Genomic DNA, 21,154 nt, shown 5'->3' on the forward strand with positions numbered 1-21,154 from the left:
TGGGGTAAATTAGAATGAGAGTCCGACATCTCTATTTTTGCAGATGATACTAAGTTAAGTAAGGTCATTAGGTCAGAACAGGACGAACTCTCTTTACAAAGGGATTTGCTAAAATTAGAACTATGGGCAAGTGAATGGAAAATGAGATTTAATACGGAAAAATGCAAGGTTCTACATTTTGGAAGTAAAAATAAGCAGGCTACGTATTTTTTAAATGGGACAAGACTTAGCCAAACACAGGAGGAAAGGGATTTGGGAGTAGTAATAGATAACAAGCTAAAGATGGGTGCACAATGCAGGGCAGCGGCTTCAAAGGCTAATAAGATGCTAGCATGTATTAAAAGAGGCATTGATTCAAGGGAGGAAAGCATAATTCTGTCATTATATAAAGCCCTGGTAAGACCTCACCTTGAGTTTGGAGTGCAGTTCTGGGGACCGATTGCTAAAAAAGATATTGCAGAACTAGAAAAAGTTCAGAGAAGGGCCACAAAGCTAATAAGGGGATTGGAGAAATTAACCTATGAGGAGAGGCTAGCCAAACTGGGTCTGTTTTCTTTAGAAAAAAGGCGCTTCAGAGGTGACATGATTACTTTATATAAATATATTCAAGGCCCATATACAGAGATGGCAGAAGCTCTGTTTATTCCAAGAAAATTGTTTCTGACAAGAGGTCATAATTTAAGGTTGGAGGAAAGGAGATTTAATCTCCTGCAACGGAAACGTTTTTTCACCGTAAGAGCAATAAAATTGTGGAACTCATTACCAAAGGAGGTAGTGAATGCCAATACCATAGATACACTTAAAAATAGTCTGGATACATTTCTGTATATAAACAAAATTCATGGATATGATTGCTAGTATTAAATGGGTCACATTTTAATGGGGTTATTTAAGCTTAACTGGAGCTTTTTGTAAGTATTTTAGATTTGTATAGGTTGAACTCGATGGACTTCAGTCTTTTTTCAACCTTATCTACTATGTTACTATGTTACTTCTATGCAATGAAATTAAAGGTTGGTCCCACCTTGGCATAAATACTATATGGTAAACCTGAGGTGATAAGTACCGACACAGTGCAATAACATTTATAGAAGTGATAGTATGTAAAATTAAGGGACAAGAAAACCTGGTCGAGTAGGTGGAGTTAATCCCCAAAGAGTTGGGATAAAAAAAAATAGAAATAAGAGGGCTCGCCTCCCCGGCCGCGGAAGATCAACCCTCCCTGTGAAGATCAAAACAGTGTTCAAATGTATGCCTTTTGACACACAACAGGAAAATATATAATAGTTTGTCCAAAGCGTTATAATAACAACTAAGTAAATATTAAAGTCAGGCAGGCAGTACTCAAAGACCTACATAAGGGACACCTGCGTTTAGCAGCTTATGTCGCAAACATGTGGACATGCATTCGAGGGGAAGGGGGAGAACAAGAGGAGACATACACAAGAAAATAAACCAAGATATAAATAGGCTGAAATGTGAACATTTTTAGTGGCCTCGTTCAGACAGTAGAACTGATCTGTAACTAGTCCGGGAGCAAATTACAGTGGTGTGAGGTGAGATACTCTGTTACCCTACTCCGGTTTTTGGTGAAGTGTAGAAAGTCCCAATTGATTCAAGTTGGTCACTGGGTTTCCCTAAGGACAGTAGTAGTTTGTTATAGCGATTGATCCCTAAGTTTAACGTTGGGGACAGATGTTGAATAAGAAATCTCTTGTGCTCATAGTTCTTAGCCACATCTGCTGGTATGAGGCTTGAGGAGGGCGCTACAATGCTGTGTTTGTCGGTTCTCTGTGGGATAGCGTTACTTATAATTGCCCTCTTAGACTCCACCCCTTCGGCTGATCCATCACCCCCCACAGAAGTCAAGGCATCGGGTGCCAGATCTTTTGGACCTACATCCAGAGTAGGCGTTAAGTGCTGGGACCCCAAAGCACTACCACATTTATATGCTGTAGGAGCGTGTTCCAGCCGAGAAGCTAGGTGGGATTCATGGATGACTCTAGAGTTGGACGCGATGTGCAGTGTCTTGTCAAAGTCAGCACGGTAATCCATGAGCAAATAGCTCAGCTGCTCCTCTCTGTGAGATGTAAAGCGTGCATATTAAATAAGGATTGTGCAATTTTAGCAGTGATTTACAAGATAACACTGCGCGTAACAACAGAGAAGGTGCTCTGCCGGGGGGTCTAGTGAGAGGCCGTAACCTCTAGTGAGTTCCAGGAGACTTAAACTTACTCCTATGCTAAAAAGAATGGTTTCAATCTGTAGGGTATGTTTTGCTGTAAGATATATGATGCAAATCTGCATTCAGTCAGGCTGTAAAATGTAGCTTTTGAAAGATTTGAGTCCAAGTGTTAGAGCAGTAAGCAAACATGCGACCTATCATGGCCGCCGCCCGGAAGTTCCCCCTTCATCTTCTTTTTGATGTTCTAAGTGCTTATAGTTAATTTTTCAATAACATTTTTTTAAATTTTTTATATATTAGGGTTGTGTTGCTTTTTGGCCCTTTTTTCTGTATATAACAAAGTTTGCTTGTCCTAAAATTATATCCAAGATTTTAATATGTAATTTTTTTTAGGGCGTATATAGTAACCGGACAGACCTACAGCCGTAAAGTAGATGTGGAGGTGCTGTCCGTGCTGGCAAGCTTAGGAGCTACTGTGCACAAGGTATGACCATATGAATTAACCCCTGACTGCCATTTGTATTTGCATGCAAGGGGTTAACCACACTTATCTGGTGGCAGAGAGTTTTGTCACTGAGCTTTATAGAATAGAAAAGCTACTCAGCCGCACTGCACTTTATGACAATAGCAGCTCTGCTTGTCCCCTCAGTATTGTCTCTCTCCCCCTACAGATCTGCACTGATATCCGTCTTCTCGCCAATTTGAAAGAGATAGAAGAACCGTTTGAAAAGGATCAGATTGGTAAGAGGTGTCCCCTGTCAGCTGCCATTGTGACTGTAGATGCTCCTTGCACACAGACCAAGGTGGCATATACTGAGCTTATTCGCAGTGTCTGATAATTGCAAACTGCACAAAGTCAACCTGGTGAACCAGTGAGACTTATAACCTAGTGAGGGTTACAGACCTGCTACGTCACACCAGACTTGTGGCAAATTCTTGTTTTATAAAATAGCTAGAAGAAAAAAAGATTATTTCCGTGTATGTCTGCCGGATGTGTTAAATGAGACCGCTGGCTGCTGCTTCTGAAAAAAGTATATAGCTTCCCGCTCACTACATTCGCCGCAGAATCCCTGGCCAGACTAATGGAAAATGTATTAACCACTTCTATGGAAGCCAAGAGGTTAAAGGGACAGTCAAATCCAAAATAAACTTTCAGGATTCAAATAGTAGACATGTAATTTTAAACAACTTTCCAATTTACTTTTAGCATCAATTTTTCTTTGTTCTTTTGGTATTTTTAGTTGAAAGCTAAAACCTAGGAGGTTCATATGCTAATTTCTTAGACCTTGAAGGCCACTTCTAATCTAACAGTTTTTCACCACTAGAGGGCGTTAGTTCATGTGTTTCATATAGATAACATTGAGCTCATGCACGTTATGTTACCCTGGAGTGAGCACTGATTGGCTAAAATGCAAGTCTGTCAAAAGAACTGAAATAAGGGGGCAGTCTGCAGAGGCTTGGCTACAAGGTAATCACAGAAGTAGAAAGTATATTAATATAGCAAAACTGGGGAATGGGTAATAAAGGGATTATCTATCTTTTAAAACAACAAAAATGATGGTGTTGACGGTGCTATTAAAGGGACAGTATACACCAATTTTCATATAACTGCATGTAATAGACACTACTATAAAGAATAATATGCACAGATACTGATATAAAAATCCAGTATAAAACCATTTCAAAACTTAATTAGAAGTTACCAGTTTAGCTCTGTTAAAAAGGTTAGCTGGAACATCCACTGCAAGTGGGAAATAGCAGACACTCCCCCCTCCCCGTTCCTCTGCATATGAAAATACTCTTTACACAAACAGAAGCAAGCTGGAGTAGGTATACCTCGGTATTCTCCTAAAACTTTGGGGCTTGGTTAGGAGTCTGAAAATCAGTGCAATGTTATTTAAAAATAAGCAAAACTATACATTTATTTTAAAAAGAAGCTGTATAGGCTATATAAATAAATCTAGTGTATAATGTCCCTTTAACACGCTGAGTATTGTGATTTATATATTCTCTATCCCTGGGAAATGTCAGCAGTTTCTAGGGGGTTCGATTCTGGCATCTTTATGTTGATATCAGATTGGAACCCAACATTACAAATGTGTTAGCTCTCCCTGTTTATATAACTCAAATCTATGCTGCTGAATTCCTGCATTAATAAGTTGTTTATTTTGTAGTTTAACCTAACAGGAATTGTAGCTGCGCCTTTATGACTGATATCTCATTGGGTGATATGCAGAACTCCCATTGCTTTATTGGTAGAAAGTGACACACCTCATTAACATAAACATAGTTGGGGAGGGGGGTTAGCAGTTTAGAAAGTTTAACTACCTTTCCTGAAGTTCAAATTGAGATTGATAAATATAATAACGTTTCTTGCTATGCAAACAGACACAGATTTTTCCTTGGGTGGTTATTTATAACGATTGGATTAAGAGATCTAATGTGTGTGTAAATTTGTTCATTTTCTGGGGACACTCACTGTGAATTTGATGCTTCACCAGATTTATTCTCTCCTGTGCAGGTTCCAGCGCCATGCCCTACAAGCGGAACCCAATGAGGTCTGAGCGCTGCTGTAGCCTTGCACGCCACCTAATGACGCTTATTATGAACCCTCTACAGACAGCCTCAGTGCAGTGGCTGGAGCGCACGTTGGATGATAGCGCCAACAGGTAACAAACTTCACTTGTTGGGCATATTTTAGATTATAAGGTATATCGGAGACATTAGGATTCGCTGAAACATTTAGTTACGTTTCTTTACTGTTCGTTTTCAGGCAGTTGGCAAAATATCAGCATAAAAGCAAGTAAATATTGTCAGCCTTCTGCTGCTGCAAGTTTGATCAGAAATACATTCTGAGCTATTTTGCTCAACAAATAGTCGTAAAACCAATTAAATCATCAATTGAGTCTGTATGTTCACAAGTAAACTGTTCTCAGTCTATTCCATATTTGCTAAAAAGGAGAGGATGTGTAGTCAGTTCACTAAATAATTTAAATCTTTTTATAAACATACCTCTATAATGGTCAGCTTTGGTTTAGCACGGAATTCAGTAGCGCTGTGGCTGGTAGCGTAGAGATCTGCTGTCTGTTTTCATTTATTAATTATGGGGATATTTTAGAAACTCTGTTTTAATATCCGATACATTTGTGTGTTCCCCCAACAGACGGGTGTGCTTGGCTGAGGCTTTCCTGACCGCAGACATTGTGCTCAGCACGCTGCAGAACATCTCAGAGGGCTTGGTGGTATATCCGAAAGTAAGTCTAGAGCATCCTGTGCATTTTATAACCCTGTGCTTGTTGCATATGGGGAGATCCTTTTCCACGTGCAAAGCTTAGCAACTTTTTTGTCTACGTTTTTACTAAACTCTCTCGCTCTCTGCCTCTGTGCTCACACATTACATACACACCATGTGTGCGCACTCACATTTCTACAATAAAAAACTAGGAAATGTAATGGCAATAACGTATATGTTTAAGTTCCAAATTAAACAAAAAGTATGGAAACTCCAAAATGAAACTTGCCTACCACACATAATTTAGTAATGAAGTATAGTACAATATATTCTTTTATGGGAGAATTTGTTTTGAGGAGTTCCATGCTTTTTAATGTTTGATTGGGAACGGAACATTAATGTAAGTCTTCATTATTATTATTATTATTATTATTAGATTATTTGGTTGTTGACTTTATGATGCAGCTCAGTGCAAACCAGAAAATGTGAAGCTGGGTAATTCAGCCCAGGAGAAAACATCTAACATTTTCCTAATGCAAAAAAAATAAATATATATTTCTTGTGAACACAGTAAAAAATACCCAAATGGATTTGCCTGACATTTGGCAGCTCAGCTGATACCGAGATACAAACTTACAGATGAGCAAACTCCCATGTGCCCCAAACATATGCCGTCCCTACTTACTAAATCACTATACATAATACTAATAACTTTATAAAAGAAACCCTGCATCATAAAGCAATAAATGCAGCTAGAAATCCTTGATCTGTTTGGTTTTGCACCTACCCTCTTCATTCTGAGCTGAGCAGCCATGCTAAATTGTAGTAGCTCCTCTTATCAGACAGGGAGCCAAGGTACACATCCATATGCAGGCACCTCTCTGAATTATATCTACATATGCAGAAATCAAAAAAGTACACCCCTTTATCTTAGACAGTAAATCCTTATTTCTTTCTAATGACATGGTGAGTCCACGGATCATCATCAATTACTGTTGGGAATATCACTCCTGGCCAGCAAGAGGAGGCAAAGCTGTCAAGTATAACTTCCCTACCCACAACCTCCAGTAATTCTCTTTGCCGGAGGTGAAGTAATTAGGTGTCCTGATTAAGTTTCTTCAATCAAGATTTTTTTATTTTGAGGACAGGGCAAGATGTTTCTGATCTTCCATCACAATTTGGGTATAGCTGTACTCCACGTTAGTCTCTTCAGCAGGGCTGTGGTGGCTTTAAAGCAGTTAGGAACTTGTAAAGTGAGCTTTGCTGCATTTTCCTAACATGTTGCTGCCCTGGTATAGAAAGCCTGAGTAAGTTTACTCTGTCTTTCTTTTTACACAGGTCTCTGTGAGCAGCGGCATCCTCTCATACTTTGTGTCGTCTGACTGCCGGATGGCTAGAATGCAGGTAAGTGCCTTTTGTTCTTCTATGGCTAGAAGGCTGGCACTGATAGGATCAAGGATTCTGTGATTAAAAAAAAAACAAAAAACTGCAATTTTATTTGGGGCACAAACCCCTTAGTAAGGGTGTTTCTGGCAGCATGCAGGCACTATATGTTTTGTGATAGTGGGGACTTAAGGAGTCAACCCCTTTTTGAGACTCAATATTTAAGTATACTCAGTTAAGCTTGTAGGGCGCTTTTGCAAACTTACCGGCGCCATTGTTTTGAAGCTGATACTATGCCTGAACAAGTATTTAACATAGAGTCTCTGTAGCTTAGAGTTTTTCCTGTTTTCTCCTTGAGACACAGCGAAGTGTATTTGAAACCCACTTATTTTCTAAAGGATGTGACAGAAAATGCTCTTCAGTAACGGCAGGATGAAGCGTGTTTTTTCTGCGCTTCATCTCCATGCCGTTCTTAGTATGTCTCCGCCACCTTTTTCCTACAAAGAGGAGCGGCGCCATTTTGGGTTTTTCCTATAGAAGCGCTCTTTTTTTAAAGTAGCCCCGCCTTGGCTTCGATTTGCGTTCGTGTCTGAGTTGACTCAGTTGCAGTCAGACTAAACACAGTTACGTGCAGATATTGCTCTATGTCCTGAACCAGGGCAACGGCTTCAAGTTATTCAGATGTTTAGAGTTAGTCACACATGCTTAAGAAGTGTAACTAATGTATTATTGATCGGTCCGTTTTGGGTTTTGAATGCACTAAGTTTTAAAAAAAATTCAATTATTTTTTTTTGGTATCCCCCTGTAGTTAGTAGGTGGATTATATAGCACAGTGGTTAGGTAACTAACCTGATAACCCAAAACCTGAGGTTCAAGTCTGAGATGGTTGTGTGTTTTTGATTTACAACCAGGGTGGATTCTTTCTTCCTAAAGCAAAGATTAAGTTCTGATCAGGATTCTGTTCCTAAGAAAAGGAATTTTCTTGTCCCTTATATATTTTTTGCAACAATAAAGTTTCTTTTGTTTGTTTTTCGGATATTCTGCAATTTTTAAATATAATGGTATATTTTTAGTGCTACCTGAATATGCTTTCCAGAGCTCTCTATACTGGGTGGGTGAATTATAAAAGATATTTCCCTCTGAATCTCATGTCTCCCAGGAGGATGCTGTTCAGGCAAGGCCACAGCCTCTCCTTAATTGTCCCTAGCCTCTATGGCGTCACATGCAGTGCCCTTCGGTTCCTCTTTCTTCTGGAGGAGTGTATTTGCTTACAGATTTGCAGTTCAGGTATCTTTTGCGGTATCTGCAGCTTTGTCTGTTTTTTCCGTACATACAGGGAAAATGCAAGAGGACATTTTACATTTTTCAGATAGTAGGGTTTCTGCTCATTTTATATATCGGATTGCCCCTTCTCCTAGACTAGTGAGGAGGATCCGCCGGTGGTTCCTGATGGGAATTTCAGATTTGAGCAGTATAATTCCTTCATCTGATTTTGGAGTGGACTACTTAAGATATATGCTTGTACACCTCGTGTAGTGTTAAAGGAGGTTTTAGCTACCTGAACAACACCGATACTCCTGTCGTCAACCCTTGGAAATTTTGGTAAACTCTTATCAGTTTCTACGATTTTCTAGGTGGAAGTGTTTCTAGTAGTGCTACGGAAATTCCACAGGTATAGGAGGTTTTGGGGATAATTTTCCCTCTGTCTTCCGTCCTTTAATGGATTTTTCTGTCGCTAAATCCTTTTAAATGCATGGTGCAATTCATAAAAACTTTTCTACTGGGGACAGAGAGCCTAGACCCCCTATGGAGGGTAGCTAACTCCTTTATGGATCCTTGGATAAAAGAACAGATAGCTCAGCATGCTAATGCACTGTGGATGAGCTCCGTAGTAGACCAAGGGTTGCAGGTTCGATCCCCGGCAAGGTTCACTCAGCTTTTCATCCTTCCGAGGTTGATAAAACGAGTGGCACCTTGAGACCTTTACAGGTGATTAGTCGCGCCTTTCAAGTTTACAATACAAGGTGCTATTGCATGGCTAATTGTTCTTTCAGAACAATGCATTGTCTTCTTAGACTTGCTGTGCTAGCCCGCTGATGGCTGTTATGGCCTAGTGGTTAGCAATCCTGGCTTGAAGGCTCATGGTTTAGAGCTCGAAGCCAATTTAAGGCCTTTGGTTCCTTCTTTCAATTCTTAACCAGTGGTATATCTTTTAAAGCATTGTGGCTGATTCTTGGTCAGCGAAGAAACCTACCTGTGGTTTAGCCTTGGTCTATAGCCCTGCAGTAGCAGCTTCAATATTTAGGTTTCTACTATTCCACGCTTCTGAGTATTTTTTCCAAGGATGAGCCCTTGTTGGATTTTTTTCTGGCAGTATGAAGATAGTAGGACTAACGGGAATTTTTTTTTATTTTTTCTACAGGAATTGTCAGGTCTTGGTATCCAACTGATCTTAGTTTAATCTAAGAATTCCTCCCGTTGACAGCTTTCTCTTTCTAGTGTATCTGCTGCCCGGTTTTGGTGAGAATTTTTCCTTGGACAGGGTTCAAGATCTTCTTTTCTTGGAGTGATTGTTCCAGTCTGGGATCGAGGTCTAGGTTTTCCTCAAGTTATCTCAGGTTCTGACCTTCGAAGTAGTATCCATTTTCCTTGAATTCAAGAAGGGTCTGTTCATAGCGAACATAGACCTGAAGGATGTGTATTGTTTGTTCCCATGATCGGTATCTTCTCAAGCTGAGTTCCGTCATCCTAGAAGGACTTCTATGCCTTAGAATATTGCTAAGGGGATTCTGGATCATATATGATCAGGTGTCTTCTTTCCTTCAAGAAATTTCTTTCAAGTGACATTGTCCAGTTTCCTTTCCTTAGATAGGGAAATGATTTTGGAGAAGAGTTCCTTCTCCGCCTGGAGGTGTTTTTCAGATAAATCTTAAATGGGGGGTTCTGGAATTGGCCTCTGCCGTTTTGGCAGACTGCCAAACTTATGAGGTTAGGTTCATGGTCAAGTGATCGCAGACCGCCTTGATAAATGTTCTGGTGCTCTTTTTCTTAGGAATTAGTCTTACATAACTATTTCCTTCGTTTTTCTCTCCTTTCACAAGTTATTTTCATATTAATCAGGAGGGATAGTTGGTTATTCTACTAGCCCCTGCGTGGCCTCGCAGGATCTAGTATGTAGACCTAGAGGAATGGTCTCCTCTCCCTCCTTGGAGACTGTTTTTGAGGAAGGTCCTTTGAATCGGGGTCCCTTCATTTGTTCCTTTTTCTCTAAAGCTGACTGCTTGGATATTGAGCACTTAGTTGGTCTAAGCGTGGTTCTTCTGACTCGGTCTTTAAGACCATGTCTCTGGCTTGCATGCCAGTTACTAGTTAGTTTTCCATAAGATTTAGCATAAATATCTTTTGTGTGAATCCAAGGGTTTCTCTTGGAGTAGGGTCAGGATTCCTGGGAATTGTCTTTCTCCGGGAAGGCTTGGATAGGGTTTTTTTTGTTTTTGTCATTACCCTCAGGGGTCAGATCTCTGCCTTTTCCATTCTGCTGTACAGGCGTCTCAGACGTACTGGATGTCCAGTCTTTTTGTCAGGCCTGGGTCAGCATTAGGCCTGTGTTTGGGTTGTTGCTCCACCTTGGAGTCTTAATCTTGTTCTTATCGCCTGCATCTGGCTCTGTTTGAGCCTATGCATTCCTTGAATATTGAGATGTTTTCTTGGAAGGGTTTGTTTCCGCTAGAAGAGTCTCTGAGCTCTCGGCGTTGCAGTGTGATTCCCCTTCTCTTTTTATTGGATAAGGTGGTTCTGCGTACTACGTTAAGATTACTTCTTAAAGTGGTTTCAAACAGGTATCTTCCTTCTTTTCATAAGGAGTGTTTGTTCCATATCCTAGATGTGGTGCGTGCGCCAGAAATTCTTCTTGCAGATGACTAAGGATTTTCGATAGTCTTCTGTTTTGTTTGTTTCTCTGGAAAACGCAAGGGTCAGAGAGCTACAGCTCATTCTCATTCGCTCTGGCTGGTCATTTGACCTATGAAACTGCTGGATATCAGGCTCCTGAGAGACTCATGGCTCATTCCATGAGGGCTGGTTCTTCTTCCTGGACTTTTCAAGCATGAGGTTTCCGTTGAACAAGTTTTCAAGGCTGCAGCTTGGTCCTCTATGGATACTTTGTCTAAATGTTATATATTTAGAAAATGTGTTGCTTCTACTGAGGCTTCCTTTGGGAGAAAGATGTTTTTTTTTTTGTTTTTTTTTGGTTACCTGTCTTGTCCCTCCCTTATCTGTGTCCTCTAGCTTGGGTATTGAATCCCAACAGTAATTGATGATGATCCGTGGACTCACCGTGTCATTAGAAAGAAAACAAAATTTATGCTTACCTGATAAATTTATTTATTTCTTGACACAGTGAGTCCAAGGCCCGCCCTGTGTTTTTACAGACAGTTTTTCTTTATTATATAAACCTCAGGAACCTCTGAACCTTGTGTTGTTTCCTTTGTCGAATGATTGGGGTTTGTGGGAAGGGAAGTGATATTTAACTTTGCTGTGGTGCTCTTTGCCTCCTCCTGCTGGCCAGGAGTGATATTCCCAACAGTAATTGATGATGATCCGTGGACTCACCGTGTCAATAAATAAATTTATCAGGTAAACATAAATTTTGTTTTCTGACTATTGTTGTTTAGTAGCTTGTGATGCCTTGAGAGGGCATAAAGTGCTTTGTTCTAGATCACTGGTTTATCTACACTAACTAGTATATTAGCCATGTCAGGGAGGGCCACAACACATAGCAAACAGTAGCTTGGGACTCCTCATGGTGTGTAATCCAGGAAGAAAGTGCAGCACTGAAATCTTCTAATGCACTACAAAGCATATGAATGCCGGGGGGCACACACAGTGACAGGAACAGAAATAAGCTGAAACACGATTTGTGATCTAGAGGGTAGGGTCTGTAATGGGTCTGGTCTGTATTGTACCCATTGTATGTTGTACATATTGTATTGTATGTTAGAGCGTTACAAATAATAACAATACAATGACAGAGGCTTTTACTGAGGTCCAGGGATGGCTCCTTCTCACTTATACAGAACTAAAGAGATAATACACTTGCTGTATTAAAACTCCCCTTACGTACCCCAGATGGCTGTACCTTCACCCTGTCTACCCGTGTCTGTGCTAGAGGGACAAACAGTAGTTAGTACCTGGTAAAAATAAGGATCACCTGACCCACTAGAAGTCAAGTACGTTTTTCTCTCCCTCTGATTTCATTTAGCGGCTATGAGACCCCCTCATCAGAAAGAGGACATTTTCCATTTTTAAATAAGGGGTCACGTCCCCACAATACATAGACTTAAGGATTGTTGCTGTCAAATGTTATCATCAAGCTCAGCTGCTGATTGTCAGAACTGACAAATACCTCACAGCAATGGTTCTACCTCAGGGGTTTAGAGATCTTTATTACCCCCTCACCATAGAAATATATAATAAGACCCCTCATCTAAAAGAGTGAGGTCCAGCCAATCATCTTCTTATTTAGTAATTATTTTTTGTTGAACAGTATAGACATTTAAATTGCTAAGTTGATGTTTATTTGTGAGTGCAACAAGTGCTGTACAATTTAAAACAGCATTAGCTTAGTGGTTTGAAATGACTCAGCACTGAAAGGGTTAATATATCATGTTATGTTTCACTTACATTCATCCTTCTGTTTCTGGTGTTTTACTATTCTGTAATGCCAATACCATAGAGTGCATGCAGTATAGACACTATTAACCTGGCTTAGCGATGGACACTGAACACACTTTCTACACTCTATGGTGCCTGCAGTTTGGATTCTGATTGGCCGTATCTCCCTATGAGATCTAAGGTTAAAAAAAAAAAAAAAAAAAACAGAAGCAGCAGTTTTCATTCCCTTTCTCCCTTCAGGTGATTGAGAGACGAATCCGCCAGGAGCTGCCATTCATGGCTACAGAGAACATAATTATGGCTATGGTAAAAACCGGTGGGAACAGGCAGGTAAGTACCCTTAGGTGATCACAACACTGAGTAAAACCACCCTGCCATCTCCCTACAAAAGAAGCATCCAGCTGTAAGCTCCCTCCCCTCCCTTCTACTAGCATTATGCCCCCTCCCTTCTAGCGGTAAGCCCCCTCCCCTCCATTCTACTAACGGTTACCTCTCTCTGTCCTTCCCTCAGGTCGCCAGAAGTTACCTCTCTCTGTCCTTCCCTCAGTTTGCCAGCAGTTACCTCCTTCTGTCCTTCCCTCAGTTCGCCAGCAGTTATCTCTCTCTGTCCTTCCCTCAGTTCGCCAGCAGTTACCTCTCTCTGTCCTTCACTCAGTTCACCAACAGTTACCTCTCTCTGTCCTTCACTCAGTTCACCAACAGTTACCTCTCTCTGTCCTTCACTCAGTTCACCAACAGTTACCTCTCTCTGTCCTTCCCTCAGTTCACCAACAGTTACCTCTCTCTGTCCTTCACTCAGTTCACCAACAGTTATCTCTCTCTGTCCTTCCCTCAGTTCGCCAGAAGTTACCTCTCTCTGTCCTTCCCTCGGTTCACCAACAGTTACCTCTCTCTGTCCTTCACTCAGTTCACCAACAGTTACCTCTTTCTTTCCTTCCCTCAGTTCGCCAGCAGTTACCTCTCTCTGTCCTTCACTCAGTTCACCAACAGTTACCTCTCTCTGTCCTTCCCTCAGTTCACCAACAGTTACCTCTCTCTGTCCTTCACTCAGTTCACCAACAGTTATCTCTCTCTGTCCTTCCCTCAGTTCGCCAGAAGTTACCTCTCTCTGTCCTTCCCTCAGTTCGCCAGAAGTTACCTCTCTCTGTCCTTCCCTCGGTTCACCAACAGTTACCTCTCTCTGTCCTTCACTCAGTTCACCAACAGTTACCTCTTTCTTTCCTTCCCTCAGTTCGCCAGCAGTTACCTCTCTCTGTCCTTCCCTCAGGTTGCCAGCACTTACCTCTTTCTGTCCTTCGCTCAGTTCGCCAGAAGTTACCTCTCTCTGTCCTTCCCTCAGTTCGCCAAACGTTACCTCTCTCTGTCCTTCCCTCAGTTTGCCAGCAGTTACCTCTCTCTGTCCTTCACTCAGTTCGCCAGCAGTTACCTCTCTCTGTCCTTCACTCAGTTCGCCAGCAGTTACCTCTCTCTGTCCTTCACTCAGTTCGCCAGAAGTTACCTCTTTCTGTCCTTCCCTCAGGTCGCCAGCACTTACCTCTTTTTGTCCTTCCCTCAGTTTGCCAGCAGTTACCTCTCTCTGTCCTTCCCTCAGTTCGCCAGCAGTTACCTCTCTCTGTCCTTCCCTCAGTTCGCCAGAAGTTACCTCTCTCTGTCCTTCCCTCAGTTCGCCAGCACTTACCTCTTTCTGTCCTTCCCTCAGTTCGCCAGAAGTTACCTCTCTCTGTTCTTCCCTCAGTTCGTCAGAAGTTACCTCTCTCTGTCCTTCCCTCAGTTCGCCAGAAGTTACCTCTCTCTGTCCTTCCCTCAGTTCGCCAGAAGTTACCTCTCTCTGTCCTTCCCTCAGTTCGCCAGAAGTTACCTCTCTCTGTCCATCCCTCAGTTCGTCAGAAATTACCTCTCTCTGTCCTTCCCTCAGTTCGCCAGAAGTTACCTCTCTCTGTCCTTCCCTCAGTTCGCCAGAAGTTACCTCTCTCTGTCCTTCCCTCAGTTTGCCAGAAGTTACCTCTCTCTGTCCTTCCCTCAGTTTGCCAGAAGTTACCTCTCTCTGTCCTTCCCTCAGTTTGCCAGAAGTTACCTCTCTCTGTCCTTCCCTCAGTTTGCCAGCAGTTACCTCTCTCTGTCCTTCCCTCAGTTTGCCAGCAGTTACCTCTCTCTGTCCTTCCCTCAGTTTGCCAGAAGTTACCTCTCTCTGTCCTTCCCTCAGTTTGCCAGCAGTTACCTCTCTCTGTCCTTCCCTCAGTTCGCCAGCAGTTACCTCTCTCTGTCCTTCCCTCAGTTCGCCAGCAGTTACCTCTCTCTGTCCTTCCCTCAGTTCGCCAGCAGTTACCTCTCTCTGTCCTTCCCTCAGTTCGCCAGCAGTTACCTCTCTCTGTCCTTCCCTCAGTTCGCCAGCAGTTACCTCTCTCTGTCCTTCCCTCAGTTCGCCAGCAGTTACCTCTCTCTGTCCTTCCCTCAGTTCGCCAGCAGTTACCTCTCTCTGTCCTTCCCTCAGTTTGCCAGAAGTTACCTCTCTCTGTCCTTCCCTCAGTTTGCCAGAAGTTACCTCTCTCTGTCCTTCCCTCAGTTTGCCAGAAGTTACCTCTCTCTGTCCTTCCCTCAGTTTGCCAGCAGTTACCTCTCTCTGTCCTTCCCTCAGTTTGCCAGCAGTTACCTCTCTCTGTCCTTCCCTCAGTTTGCCAGAAGTTACCTCTCTCTGTCCTTCCCTCAGTTTGCCAGCAGTTACCTCTCTCTGTCCTTCCCTCAGTTCGCCAGCAGTTACCTCTCTCTGTCCTTCCCTCAGTTCGCCAGCAGTTACCTATCTCTGTCCTTCCCTCAGTTCGCCAGCAGTTACCTCTCTCTGTCCTTCCCTCAGTTCGCCAGCAGTTACCTCTCTCTGTCCTTCCCTCAGTTCGCCAGCAGTTACCTCTCTCTGTCCTTCCCTCAGTTCGCCAGCAGTTACCTCTCTCTGTCATTCCCTCAATTCACCAACAGAAACTTCTCTGTCCTCCTCACCACCACTTAAGTTGCATGACCAGATCTGTCCCTGATGTGCCTTTCCCTCCGCAGGACTGCCACGAGCGTATCCGGGTGTTGTCCCAGCAGGCTGCAGCTGTTGTCAAGCAGGAAGGGGGAGACAATGACTTGATCAGCAGGATTCGTGCTGACCCCTACTTCAATCCCATACACTCACAGCTAGACCAGCTTCTGGACCCCAAATCCTTTATTGGCCGAGCACCACAGCAGGTCAGGCACTGTAGGACACCCCCTAATAACCTGTATAATAATGTAACACAGATACCTCTGTAACAGTGTAGGACACCCCCTAATAACCTGTATAATAATGTAACACAGATACCTCTGTAACAGTGTAGGACACCCCCTAATAACCTGTATAATAATGTAACACAGATAACTCTGTAACAGTGTAGGACACCCCCTAATGACCTGTATAATAATGTAACAGATACCTCTGTAACAGTGTAGGACACCCCCTAATAACCTGTATAATAATGTAACACAGATACCTCTGTAACAGTGTAGGACAACCCCTAATAACCTGTATAATAATGTAGCACAGATACCTCTGTAACAGTGTAGGACACCCCCTAATAACCTGTATAATAATGTAACACAGATACCTCTGTAACAGTGTAGGACACCCCCTAATAACCTGTATAATAATGTAACACAGATAACTCTGTAACAGTGTAGGACACCCCCTAATGACCTGTATAATAATGTAACAGATACCTCTGTAACAGTGTAGGACACCCCCTAATAACCTGTATAATAATGTAACACAGATACCTCTGTAACAGTGTAGGACAACCCCTAATAACCTGTATAATAATGTAACATCAAACTTCCGGATCCGTTGTCTATTAAATGGAGATACTGACCAGGAGCAAATGTGTTATGGCTACAGAGACAAAGAGGGGTAGAGAACTCCTAGAAAATAATACACTTGCTAGCATTCTTGAGTACGCTTAGAATATGTGAAGATGGTAAGTACAAATATCAACACGTGATGAGGGTAGCTCAAAGATGATTAAAATTTAACTTTTATTAAATACAACCAAAAAATAAATAAAATCAAAACAGGGAAAGACATATACTAAAAACACACATAGGGGTTGCTATCTATATCACAATATTACAATGCGGTTGTCCTCCAGAGAGTGTTGGAGTGGCATGATCAGCCTTACTCAAAAATGTGGATGACCATAGATGCCTCCCTATTAAATACCCAAGATATAGGCCCACTATGCTGGATCGCTCATCCGAACTGACCCCGCAATAGCGAGCAGATCTCCATTGTACTCCCATATCTTTAAGACTTGGGACAGGATTCGAACTAAGCGGAAAGGGATAACATTCCTATTCTCACCAATGACCCCGATACCTATCAATGCGGAATTCACCAGCGGGATCATTCCTAATGACTTATTGGAAAGGGGATTGGGGCAAACCATCCCACTTGCACGACTAAGTGAGAAGGGGAAACTAAAAGAATGTGCACGCTTGACAGACATTGCGGGCGGCTCTTTCACATGGCTCAAGTATGCACAGTTGACAAACTTGATAGGAACATAACTGCACAAACAAGACTTGCTCAGAGAACCTACTAAATTTGAACAAGTATGTCTTATGAACACATTACCCCGGGGATCCCTGTCACTGGCTAAAAAACTTTTAGTTGCTTCAACCACACCTCCTCTCCCATCATTCGCACCCCAGTGGCAAAGGGAATTGGGTATTACACTTACAGAGGAACAATATATTCCGTTATACACGCAAATCCTCACACTCCCCTAGAATACTTGAGCTGAACCACAAAATCCTATTCCGCTGGTATCTCCCCCCGAATAGGATCAAACAAATATACCCCAGCGCTAATGCGTCATGCTGACGATGATGTGGTGAACTTGTCACCATGACTCATATTTCTTTTACAAGATATGACGAGTCCACGGATTTCATCCTTGCTTATGGGATATCGCCTCCTGGTCAGCAGGAGGAGGCAAAGAACACCACAGCAGAGCTGTATATATAGCTCCTCCCTTCCCTCCCACTCCAGTCATTCTCTTTGCCTGTGTTAGTGATAGGAAGAGGTAAAGTGAGGTGTTAGTTTAGATTCTTCAGTCAAGAGTTTATTATTTTTAAATGGTACCAGTGTGTGCTATTTTTCTCAGGGTTAGAGCTTCAGGCTTTTCAGCAATGGACTGGGAGATTTTCATTCTTTCTATGCTCCCATATTGATTGCTGCCCTGCTGATGGTCTTAGCAGATATTACCTAAGACCCTGTTTGTCCCCACAGATCTGCTGGAGGTGAGGAAAAGGAACATCTTCATTGTGTGGGACAGCTTCATACTGCGCTCAGCATTGAGGTATGTACAGTCATTTGCTTCTGGGGAGACTGAGGTATCTCAAAACAGACTGGCACTTATTCCCTATACCGGGAAGGGGTAATCAGTTTGCACAGGGTCAAATTGTGTGCATAGGTATCCCCTCTTTATTTGTAAATTCAGCATAATCAGTGACCTAATAAAGGGTTAACCGGTGCCTATGTTTAAGTGTGGTGTTGATGCTGGGAGATTGTGGCATGAGCAGCAAAGTGTCCTAACATTAGCTTTTGCTAATATAATGGTTGGACAGAAGAGTGTGTTTTTATTTTGAGGGGGCACATTGGTGGTTCACCGTACTCTTTATAAGATACCGACATTTTTATTTCCCATGCGGTTCTCACTGTAGCCGGGGACTTTAGTTCCGCCCACGCTGGGCGGGGCTTAGCGTTTCGCGCGCTTAGACGCCCAATTACTATCCGCATCCTGACTTTGCGCAGCATGTCTCTAGGCTCCGGTGTGGCCTAAGTCAGCTTGTGTTTGCAATTATCACAAGCGGTCTTAGGAGCGCCGTTCACGGAAGTCTATTCAGTGACTCGTTGGGACAGGTAGGCGCCACAGCAGAGCTGTGGCGAGGTGCAAGTGTTTAATTTAGTCCCTAAATCGTTATGCATATTTAATCTGTACAGACACAGTAAAATCTTTTAAAAGTGTTATGGTGCTTCCCTGTTATTGCAGGTTTATTGCGGAGCAGTAAAAGCCTATACGGCTTTAATCCATAAAGAGACAGTACACTCGTTTTTCAGCAAATTTTCTAAAAGTGTTTGCTTTTTATTTTTAATTACAGTAAAAACTACCAATATTGCTATTGCTGGTTTTTTGTCATGGCTGACCTTCAGGAAAGTACATGTTCTATGTGTTTAGATGCCAATGTGGAACCCCCTATTCCTTTTTGTCCCTCATGTACTGAGAGGGCTTTACAGTTTAAAGAACACATTTTCTTTAATGCAAATATATCTAAGAATATTTCTCAGCCTGATGAGACTCAGGGTATGCCTCAACTTTCTTCCCAAGCGTCACAACCTTTAACGCCCGCACAGGCGACGCCATGTTCTTCAACTTCGTCCACTTCATTCACTCTGCAGGATATGGCTGCAGTTATGTCATCCACTCTTTCAGAAGTTTTATCTAAGTTGCCAGCTTTACAAGGCAAACCCTGTAGGACAGAGGCCCATGTGGTCCCTGCGACTTCTGATGCTTTGATTGCTATCTCCGATGTACCCTCCCAGGGCTCTGAATTGGGGGGTAGGGAGGCCCTGTCAGAGGGGGAACTGTCTGATTTAGGAAGTGCATTGCCCCCGACAGATTCGGACGTCATGTCCTTCAGGTTTAAGCTTGAACACGCAGAGAAAAAAATGTTTTGATATATCAGCGCTGAGATATATCCTAAGCTGTGAAACACAAAAGGGGGCCTAACCAATCCCCTAAAGGAAAAGAATCTCAAAACAATGATAGTGATCACAGCGCCAATCGGCCTAAGGATAATTGCACACTCACACTGAAAAGGATTGAATAAATGTATTTTACAAATAGGTACTAATAAAATCAATATTGATCTGGACAAGAATAAAATAGCATAAAATTTATAAACATAAAGATCTATTATTTAAAATAAACACACAAAAAAATAAATATCACAAGTTAAATAATCCCAAGATGGGGGCAAACAATCCGGAAATAGAGTGGACTAATACGTCTACTCCGTTGACAACAGTAGTGTTGCAATAAGGGTCTAATCTAAATAGGGGTGTAACCTAGTGTTTCTGACCGTGGGTGAGCAAGGACTAAAACCACAAGACTGATAAACCCTTAAAGGAGGCAGAAAAGCGTTAATGGCACCGTTTAGGGCCTAAGCTTGGTAAGTAAAGTGCAGAAAATAAAGCACGATAAATGTCAATGGGATTATGGATCCATATCCAAGGGTCAGCTCCAGTAAAGATCCTACAATCAGAGTGCTTGACATCAGCCGCACTCAAATTAAGGTCTATGAACTAACCCCTGTTACAGGGATATCTGGCTAACCAGTATATGTTAGTATGACATAAAATATTGAACAATAGAAAATAGACGCCTCGGTGATCAATACATGGATTACTACAATCAGTACAGCATTCTAAATGAACGAAATACAAAAATACAGAGAGAACGGTGTGGACAACACAACTAGTGCTAATTCCCCAGACCGTGTACAATGGTAAATCAAACTTTAAAAAGAAAAATGACTTTTCAACAAAAGATAACAATAAATTTCACAGTGCTAATGTGCGGAAGATATCAATGAAAATACACATGTGATCAACGTTTGTGCGAACAACGTTTGTGCCAAAGATGGGAAACGGGACAATAGTAAAAAATGGGGATAAAAATAAAAATAATAAATTATATATATAGGTGATGTGTCGTGTAGTGTCTTTGAAAACAAATCTCTGTGAACTCCTGTTGGGACAAAGGGAAAAAAGAAAAGAAAAAACTGTCGACAAAAAATAGAAAATATGTGAAACACAGTGAAAAATTGACTGAGTGAGGAAAAATAAAATTGAAAAATATAAAAATATAAAAATATAAAAATAGAACTAATAAATGTCAATGCACCAATCAGGTTAGTGAAAAAACCCCAGTCTATTACAGACTACAGTCTATTGGAAAAGTTCCATTATAGAAGTTTATCCGTTGAAGAAATAGTAGTAGCTGGAAAAAAAAGGAGTTATCCGGGAAATCCTTTGAACAATCCGGCTGTGAAAGTATCGTTGATTCCCAACAGCAGCTGCACAGGAAGTGCAGCTGCTGTTGGGAATCAACGATACTTTCACAGCCGGATTGTTCAAAGGATTTCCCGGATAACTCCTTTTTTTTCCAGCTACTACTATTTCTTCAACGGATAAACTTCTATAATGGAACTTTTCCAATAGACTGTAGTCTGTAATAGACTGGGGTTTTTTCACTAACCTGATTGGTGCATTGACATTTATTAGTTCTATTTTTATATTTTTATATTTTTCAATTTTATTTTTCCTCACTCAGTCAATTTTTCACTGTGTTTCACATATTTTCTATTTTTTGTCGACAGTTTTTTCTTTTCTTTTTTCCCTTTGTCCCAACAGGAGTTCACAGAGATTTGTTTTCAAAGACACTACACGACACATCACCTATATATATAATTTATTATTTTTATTTTTATCCCCATTTTTTACTATTGTCCTGTTTCCCATCTTTGGCACAAACGTTGTTCGCACAAACGTTGATCACATGTGTATTTTCATTGATATCTTCCGCACATTAGCACTGTGAAATGTATTGTTA

General features: G+C 41.7%; 2 protein-coding genes across 2 annotated transcripts in view; both read left to right on the forward strand.

Annotated features, from left to right (window-relative positions):
* The window catches only part of FAM83F (family with sequence similarity 83 member F), an 818,594-nt gene that overhangs the window by 583,339 nt on the left and 214,101 nt on the right, over positions 1-21,154 (forward strand). The gene's annotated exons all lie outside the window — the stretch shown is intronic.
* Positions 1-21,154, forward strand: part of ADSL (adenylosuccinate lyase) — a 62,397-nt gene that overhangs the window by 15,359 nt on the left and 25,884 nt on the right. The window contains exons 7-12 of the mRNA XM_053721290.1: positions 2,579-2,669; positions 2,857-2,926; positions 4,707-4,854; positions 5,349-5,439; positions 12,714-12,803; positions 15,519-15,695. Of these exons, the coding sequence (XP_053577265.1) occupies positions 2,579-2,669; positions 2,857-2,926; positions 4,707-4,854; positions 5,349-5,439; positions 12,714-12,803; positions 15,519-15,695 (667 nt within the window). The remainder of the gene's footprint in view (positions 1-2,578; positions 2,670-2,856; positions 2,927-4,706; positions 4,855-5,348; positions 5,440-12,713; positions 12,804-15,518; positions 15,696-21,154) is intronic.

The sequence above is a fragment of the Bombina bombina genome, chromosome 7 (genome assembly GCF_027579735.1).
Source record: "Bombina bombina isolate aBomBom1 chromosome 7, aBomBom1.pri, whole genome shotgun sequence".
Taxonomy (NCBI): Eukaryota; Metazoa; Chordata; class Amphibia; order Anura; family Bombinatoridae; genus Bombina; species Bombina bombina.